At 36.2% G+C, this 9322-nt stretch overlaps 1 protein-coding gene across 1 annotated transcript in view; it reads right to left on the reverse strand.

Annotated features, from left to right (window-relative positions):
- Positions 1 to 6640, reverse strand: part of LOC131678864 (AMP deaminase 2) — a 76144-nt gene extending 69504 nt beyond the window's left edge. The window contains exon 1 of the mRNA XM_058959317.1: positions 5800 to 6640. Coding sequence (XP_058815300.1) covers positions 5800 to 5887 — 88 coding nt within the window. The 5' untranslated portion in view covers positions 5888 to 6640. The remainder of the gene's footprint in view (positions 1 to 5799) is intronic.
- Positions 6641 to 9322: the final 2682 nt, after the last annotated feature.

Consider the following 9322-nt stretch of genomic DNA (forward strand, 5'->3'; position numbering starts at 1 on the left):
TTAGATAAATCAGCACAGTTTCGTTCGAGTTTTCCATATTGTACAAGTAAATTAGCGAGGATTACAGTCAGAGTTTATGCATTGGACAGATAGTTGATCTGACTCCCTTTTTTTTCCATCCTGATAGTTTGAACCATTTCTTTTCACAGTATTGGTTCGTATAGAACTCATTTATCCATATTTCCTGAACGAGAATTCCGAACGAAACAATATGCAAGCTATAATTAAGCTATAATAATCAATTGAATGCACGCCTTTTATGCTATCGCCATAGCCTAGACACTTAACATTATTCAATTTAATGCAAATGAAAACTTTGAAATAGCTACCTGTCTCATTCACGAATCGCATTCTCCCTCTGTCGCTCTCTGTTCAAGGGGCTTGAAAGCACATGTGACCTTTTCTCACTTTACTATATTGAATTGCGCGTTAACATACTGGACCAGGAAATTCTATTCTGCGCAAAATTTTTTTTTTCAGGAATATGTTACCAAAAAGTAAATTTTGAATTCCAACGCAAATTGAACGTTCCAGACTCCTGATAACTAGTTAAGGTCCATCAATAAAATAGAAATACCAGATAATCTTAAAACGACGCCGTCAAGTAAAGAAGCATGAAAACTCTTTTCGATGGAAGCCCTAGAAAGTCCATTGTATATTATTTAGCCTTTTTTCAGAAGATGGGATTTTCAAAAACATTTCATAACTTTCTGATGCAATGGTTCTCAAATTCGTACAATCTGGTTTATTCATTTTCTTTATTCGAAAATATTTTTTTTAGCTTTGAATATATGATCATTGTATTTTAATTAAATATTTCATTCAGCAACTTTTTATTCATTTTGTTCATCTGCGTTCATTATACTTATTTTATTCGTTTCATTCTTTAGATTCACTCTGATCAGTTTATTCTTGTCGTGCATTTTACTCATATCATTCATTTAACTTATTTTATTCACTGTTTTTATTCTATGCATCATATTCATTTTTTCCAGTTCATACAATTTGTTCAGTTTCTTCATTTTAATAACCTATTTTTTCAGTTTAATTCATTTCATCCAAATAATTTATTTGACTAAATATTTTTTAATTAATTTATAACCTTTTAACATCGTTTAATTTTTCATTTTAATCAATGCATTTTATTCTGCTGATTTTCTTCTTTTTATTCATTTTGTCAATTCAGTTCGTTTGGTTTATTTGCTTCGTTTGTTTTCTTTATTTATTTCATTTATTTTTTATTTTATTCATTTTATTCATTTTGTTCATTCCATTCATTTTATTCATTTGATCCCTTTTATTCATTTGATTCATTGTGTTCACTACATTCATTAAATTAGTTTAATTTATTTGATTCATTTAATTCATTTGAGTTCATATGTTTCATTTGATTCAGTTTAATCGTTTGATTCTCTTGAATTATCTGTTTCATTTAATTCATTTTGTTCATATATTTAATTTTATTCATTTCATGTTCAGTCATTCCTTTTATTTATTTGTTTGTTAGTTTGAATCAATTTATTCTATTATTCTTATAACTATTTTTAAACATAGTCTAAATTTTCATTTAATGAGCTAATCTAATTTGATTCGAGAATTTTATAATTTTGATTTCATTAATCATTCTACTCATGTTATGAATTTGATCACCTTTAATTTCATTTTTTTCATTTCGTTCGTTTTATTGATATTCTATAATGTATTCAGTTTATTTGAGATTTTGTTCGTGCAGGACTAGAAACTTGCCTACTACGCATGAGTTCTGCAAACTAATGAATGATCCAACAGTGATATGTGTAAGAAATTTCTCATCTCACTGCAAGGTAGATTATATCGTTTTTTCCATCAAACAACAATTTTGATCGTAATTTCTGACGAAGCCACTGGTTTAAATTATTTATTTCACTCCCAAATAACATACTGTATCTATGCATGTGTGACGCAATGGTTCAGCGATCCCACATTGCCCATCAGTATATTTTGGTTACTGGGTCAGTTAACGATTCATGTTATCTTATCATCAGCAATGTGCGTATTGCTGTCGTCGCATTACGGGATCTAGTTTACCATTTTCGGCATCAGATGAAAGTACGGATCTTTCCAGTGCATACTAGATCTCGGTTACGAAACCTATTCCCTCAAGCATCTGTAACCGTCCATATGCATATCGACAGCAGATATTCATTTTCTTATTCTGTAATCTCTGCATTCCAAAAAATTAATGTTCCGCGGTGCAAAATTTACACGGCAGCCGTTTTATTTTCACATTTAAAGGCCACCAATAGAATTAGAATTTCGTTCGCTCAAACTCATGCAGCTCACTCATAACGGTTGGACATTATGACTATTATTATTATTAAAGATCATTTCTAACTGCCAGTATGCTTGAACCATTTTCTTCCTCCGTCATGTTGGTCGAAAACAGAAAAAAACTGCAAATGCACAAATACTCATTCGCCTAAATAATAAATTAGAAATAATATGGCTACGTAAGAGGATGCTTTAGAGGAAGTCCGTTTTATGAACTGAAGCGTAGAAGGCAATAATTAATTAAATATGAATCTTAGGGAATTATTCCTGTAACCTTCATTAACAGAAGGTATTTACAATACGCAGCAACTTCAAAAATTTTGGAGATATTTAACGTTCTTTGAAAAACTAATTTACTTTGCTGTGTTTTCGACTGTTTATGTTCTATTTCTTTAGGTTAGGAATCGGCGTTTCAGTCTGTTTTAATAAAGAACACCAGTATGTTCTCTTCTCCCGACGTTTCGGTCCTTATTAAACCTTTCTCAAGGAACCGAAGTTTTGGTGTTCTCTTGTCGGTTAGTTCTTGCTAAACGCATAGCTTTGACAGCTATGCGTTTAGGAGGATTTCATGAACCAAGAACAAAAACTTAATTCTGCCTAAGTTTTTGGTTTCGGTTCATGAAACCCCTCGTCGTACGAAAACTGTTTATATCAAACGAATTAATTTGGACCACGATTGGTGTCACTGCAATGGAGCTATGGCTACATACGATGGCTATTGACTTTCGGTCTTTCCGTATTAGACTAAATATATGAAGGGTGATAATTCACTGAAAGTAAAAATGGAGCATAAACTTATGCAACGAACCTTTCTTCAGCTTAATGCTTTAGCTTTAGAATGAAGGTGTATAGGTGTAAATCAAGTCACGGGTAAGAACCAAGGAAGAACATCTGATCCTAAGAACCTCGAAATGACAATTTGTAGGTGATCGATACCGAGCGAGAAGTTAATGATCGCCTAGCTACAGTTGGTGAAAAAATAAATGAACATATAAATTAAAATTACTGCCGCGAAAAAAAATTTTCTCGCGCAATAGTAAATTGCGTGCATCGGACGAGCATAATAGTCGTAAAATAAAAATATAATCAAAAGGCCGACGACTGCTTTAAAATAACGCATTGTGTTCAATGAACGAAATAAAAAACAGTGCAATGGTCACAAAACAAAAAAGAATCAATAACCCTATTAAAACATTAATGGCTAAATTGGTACTAATCGTTTTTAGTGAGATACGGGTTCATTTAGGCGCTAATTTCATAGATACTCGCGCAAAAAAATATTCTGATATGATGAGGTGTAGACAGTAGCAATAGAAAAAACAGTAGACGTTTGGCCACCCAATTTTGTGGTCTACAAATTTGCATAAATTTTCACTTTCATTTTTGTCTCTTAGGTTATGTTCAACCGTCCTAACTAACTAGCTAACCTAAATAATTTTGCAACCAGCAGCAATATTTTAGTCACTCTCCTCAGTTGCCTGTTGCTGTGTACGTAGCAGTACGCATGACGCGATGAAAAGCAGAGGGACACCAATATACAGGTCCACCGAGAGGGGTGGTGGGGCAGGATGTTTCCTCCCGGTCACGGACTTATAGAAGGGGTCCAAATTTTGAACATAAACTGTAATTCCGACAAAAACTATTTTAAGGGGTTGCACCACTGTGAGCACAAAAAATAGGCATATTTCGGAATTTTTTCTTGACCCAATAATGAGGTGAATCGAAATCTTATTAAATGCGATGTATAACATAAGTAATGAATCACACAAAGTATTCTTTTTGAATAATTTCATCACAAGATGGCAGCTGTGCAGCATTTTTCCCCATGCGCGTTTTTTTAATGGGTCCGCGGCCGGAAATCATTTTCCCATAATTTTTGACCTAGAAGCATAAGCATAATTTTTGACCTAGAACCATAAACTAAAATTTTACTGATTCCTTATGTCAATAGTCGTCAGCTACGTACGTAGGATTTCATCGATATTTTGATTTTACGAGAAATGGCATATTTTGAGCCGAAAATGTCAAAAAATCGACACAAAATTGTTAATCAAAAAAGTTAAGCTACAAAAGAATAAAATCCTGCTTACGTCGCTGAGGAAATTTCGAATAAACTGTGAAAATATCAAAGCGACAAAAATCATTTGTTCGACATACGTTTCCGTCCAGGTCAAAAAAGTGGTTTTGAGATAAATGCGGTTAAAGTTTTCAGTACAGGGTATACACAAGAGGCGTTGCGGCTGAATTGAAAATTTGAAAATTTAGGTATTGTTTTCGTCTTTCATGTTTTGGGATATAATTTTTAACACCCTAAAGCACAATTAGACTAATAAATAAGAAATCTTTTTTTTTTAATTCTGCGATGGTGTAACCCCTAAAAATGAAATTAAAATTTTAATATCTTGTGCATGATGATAGCATGTCGTTCTGAAAATTTTGAAGAGCAGCAATTTTAAATTTCTACGCAAAAACTTGCTCGTTAGTCAGCACACCCGTATATATGGATGATACCTTAATCAAGGTACGACTGCACGATTTAGCATCGCGTACCTCTAATAACAAGTTGTTTTAAATTCATATCAAATAATGGAGAGGTGGGTGTTCGAGCGATGAAAATGCGCATCACAAAACCTATCCATAGTGCATAGTGCATCTTGCTAACCCAAACCAAATGGTTCGATTTCATTGGTTCTTATCACCTTAAAATGAGCTTCTTTACTTGCGGGACATCACGCTTGACTATGGAGCTTAGAGCTAGCGCCAATCCGGCGCTAGTTTAGTCCCGTCACTAAGTTAATGTCGGATTCTGATGAGACGAATTCGAAACACAAATTTCATAACTAATTGAAAAACTTCAGAGTTAGAAAAAATGTAATGCAAAACTATACCACTCGTTTTTTTAGCTTCATGCAAAAACGAATGAGATCGATATGCGGTCGTGAGCAGCATAAAAGATGAGATAAAGAACAAAGTCCCTATTGAAAGGACACTTACATAGTTCTAGATGATTGGGCAAGCAATTTAATATTGCCAAACATTGTTGGTTTGTACATAAACTATCGTTGTCATAGTGTCTCAAGTATAAAGCAAAACACAGCTAAAAAAATCAGGTACATATCGGAATTTACAATTTTCCAGCATACGCACCACACCACAAACATTTCATTGATTGTTTGATGCCAAAACAAAAACAATGATTCCTGCCAAAAGCGCATTGCCCTATAGTTGACATATGCGCATTTCAACCTCGAATCGAACGTATGTAGCATATTTGCTACATTTCATTCACCATCGCTCACATCCATAAATAATTTGCATCGAATTCGAAAAACGCGAGGTGTAAAATTTCTCCAGCATTTTCGATTAAAAATAAATCAGCAACTCGTTTCATTCACCCTCATCGCCGCACCCTCTCGCATAAATATGACGCATATCTATCTACCATTTGCCGACTAGACTACGAAGTATAGAGACTAAAGAGCTACTTACCAGTATGCATCATCGATATCTCCTCCGTCTCGTTGCCCAGCATATCAACGTCGAAGGCAAATATTTTACCCGAGTTATAAACGTTCATTGTGACCGTGTAGGATAAAAATTGCACCAAAAATGAAAGTAAAATTAAGACAAACTTTCGCGAGAAAATTATCGATTTTGACGCCTTTTACGCTTGGCACTTTCCACGGCGCACGGATGCGAATGACTCACTTTAACTTCCAACTTCTGCTACCTACTCTATATCTGATGAGGCTATTGCGTGCTTCCTCCACTGCTTCGGTGATTGAATGAGAAACAGGTCCTCCGAAAAGTAAAACACTCGCGTTGGCAGAATATTACTGCTATAAGGGGATTGCATCAAAACACGCAATTCATTCCGGTCTTCTTTCGGGTTTCTCTTGTTTAGCTGCTAGCACTAGTCTCTGGAGAATGGCACTGTGCTTAACAAGTAAACTTTTTCATCATACGGGTAAGGGGGCTCACAATAAAACGAAACGTGTCTATATTAGAAACAGTCACTAAACAGAATGCAATCGCTAAACTCCAGTTGAAAACCACTTCGCGACAATCTGGTTAAACTTCAAAACCGCAATGAATGCAATCAGCAACTTTAAATGGCTGCATGACTCTTTTTTATGCTAACACAGCTTCTTAAAAAAACTGATGATGTTTTCGGCGCAAGTTTCCAACCCTTGTTGTTTGTTATGATTTTGTTCCGCTTTGCATAGGCGGCTTGTTGTTCACGAGTTCACGAGAGCCCTTTTTTCATACGGTATGGGTACTGACTGGAAGAACGCTTCTTCACGACGCACCACGAAACGGTATAATGACGGTATTGGATCATGAACGATTTTACTACTAAGTTCACACCATCAATACATCGCTGCCGCCACTATGCTCACTACAACAGCAGTATGGAAACGATGACGACGGCTTTCTGTGTAAGTGTCGGCGCGGATGGTCACGGCGCGGCGAATGAGGGTGTTCCACGAGAAAATAGTCTAGCATGATGGTTGCTGTAAGAAACAAAGACTAAATTAAAATAAGATCAAATATATTTTAGAATTTACACTGGATCAGTGCAGTAATTTTTCAATAATTTATAGTTATGCTAAAATACTAAAACAATAAACTTTAACGTTTCAACAGCAAATTTTAATGCAAATTCGCGGTTTGTCAACACTTTTCTAATCGGACTGCTCGGGCGAGAGTACTTTATCAGAGACCTGCAACGCCACAATACTCGGCGCATAACCAGGCAACGTGTTCGATGTCGTAGTAACAGTTAAAAAGACTTCAAAGTAAATAATAGCAAAAATTATTGCAAAAATATTCGCTCGTTTTCTGTGTCATAGAAACACTAGGGGTGTGGGATAGTAAAGCCTAGAAAAACTCTAGAAAGAGAACTGCGGAAACTCCATTTTGGATCGATTGGATTCGCGTTTAGCTGTCAAAAAACGAATCCAATCGAACATTGCCTATCCTTATAACATTGGACGTGTTGCCATACAATGCCGGGGCATACGTTGCCAAAAATGCTGTTTTTCTCTCCGCAGTTCTCTTACTAGAGTTTTTCTAGTAAAGCCTCCTTGTTTGATCTCAGATTTCTAAAACCAGGAGCTATTTGCTTCGGATTTGTGTCGATGCTATTATATTTCGGTGGGTTCCAAGAAGAAGAATTTAAGCCTCTACTATGAATCTCATCTTCCTACAGTTTTTAGGAGCCCTCGGGGAGTAAAAAATGTCCCCGCATAGCCAGCTCTGCGAAATTTAAAAATCAGTTACCTATTTCTACTCGTATTTACTGAAACCAATTCAGATTCATTCACTAACTTTCCAACTGATTGAAATTTCATGCAGAATCGAATAAGCAAAGACAAAGCAATAACAAATGAGTGCAGAGAAGCATTCATTTGTTATTATGTGGACAGTTTGAAGTCAGAAGTTGGCATCTTCTACATTTTCGAGAATATTTTTTTCAAAAGATAGTTTTTTTTATTTTATAAATCGCAGGCTTAAAGTGTCTAGAATATGTTGGTAAAATGTAAAAAAACGTGAATTAGTTCCGTTGCTACATGGCTTTGAACGGACCAATGTCCTGAGCGTTGAAGGACGCTCAGAAACAAGTTCGCTCTAAAACAAGTTACTATACCGATCGAAGGTAACTCTGATAGTCCACAATAATTCTATAGGTGGCAGTAGTGTTTATTGGTGTGCTTACAAGTTCCCGGTATGGCCTAACCAACACATTTAGTGATAGTAGGGTTTTCGAAGAAAAATGGGAGAATCGCACAAATATGGCCGTGGGGGTACAGGTGGGAAGAAAAAAGATCGGTTTAAGGGAAATCAATTTACTGCCGAATCGGATACGGAGCTCGTCAGCACGTCAGCGAAGAAATTGAAAACAGCCGAAAACATGGAAGCTATCATCGACGTAAGCAGTAATTATTTGAGGTTTTTCAACTTCCTAAGTGAATGTCTGGTGTTCAAATCATGTGGATCTAACGTGAAATTTACTCGCTCCGCCGCACCAGGAGTACCCTTCAACTTGGCGATCGAGTGTTCCTGCACAACTCACCGAGTACCACCAGGTCCACACGTGAGTCATTGTTTTGAAGTGTTCAGCGACCCCACACATTATTATATTAAAAGCTTCATTGATATTAATAAATATTTTACTTTTTTTGTCCGCTATTTTGAATTTGTCAAATTCGTGTTCAGCGACCCTAGAAACCCATAATGGCGAATGGCGACCTGTATCGTACCCGCAGATGATGTTGGTTTTGGAAACACCTTTTGCTGGAGCCGCCTTTTTGGACGCCATTTTTGATACCTTACACTCGAACATTCAGATTTTATAGATGATACCTTAATAAACATTTTGCAGAATAGCGCACATGTCCAAGTCATTTTACTTCTTCCAAAAAAATTATCAAACATAAGGTGCTTTTGTACAATTGCACAAGAGGACCCCCATTTGGGGATGACGTCTTCTATATCTGGTGCACTTTTGCTTAATATTCCCTTTCAAAGCTAGCCCAGAAACATAATTCAGTTTGCTTCTGAAACCGAACATATCCGAACCTGAGTGCGCTGTATTGGGAGAACGAGTGACGAGGGAAACGATACAAATATTTCATTCATCGCGGTTGGCATGAATTGAATTTCGTTTCTCTTTCAAGTTCGCTTTTTTTTCTCTGCACCTAGCGATAGTCAGAATCACACTCTTCCTGGGCCAAGAGAGTAGTAATATATTTTAGTATTTCTTCAAAAGCATGCTCTAAGCGTCTTTTAAGGTCGTCAAACGGTGAAATAACAAAATTCTCACAAGTTTCCTATCTCATGCCTCCACGCGAGTCTAATGGGGTTTTCGATTGATTGACACCGGTGTAGTGGAGTGCACTGAAACTGCACCGTTTTTGCACTTTCTAGCAGAATTGCAGAAAACTGGCTATGTTCCATTGACACTTCTGCTAGAAAGTGCAAAACCAGTGCAATCCACTACACCGGTGTC

Source organism: Topomyia yanbarensis, chromosome 1 (genome assembly GCF_030247195.1).
Source record: "Topomyia yanbarensis strain Yona2022 chromosome 1, ASM3024719v1, whole genome shotgun sequence".
In the NCBI taxonomy this organism is placed as follows: Eukaryota; Metazoa; Arthropoda; class Insecta; order Diptera; family Culicidae; genus Topomyia; species Topomyia yanbarensis.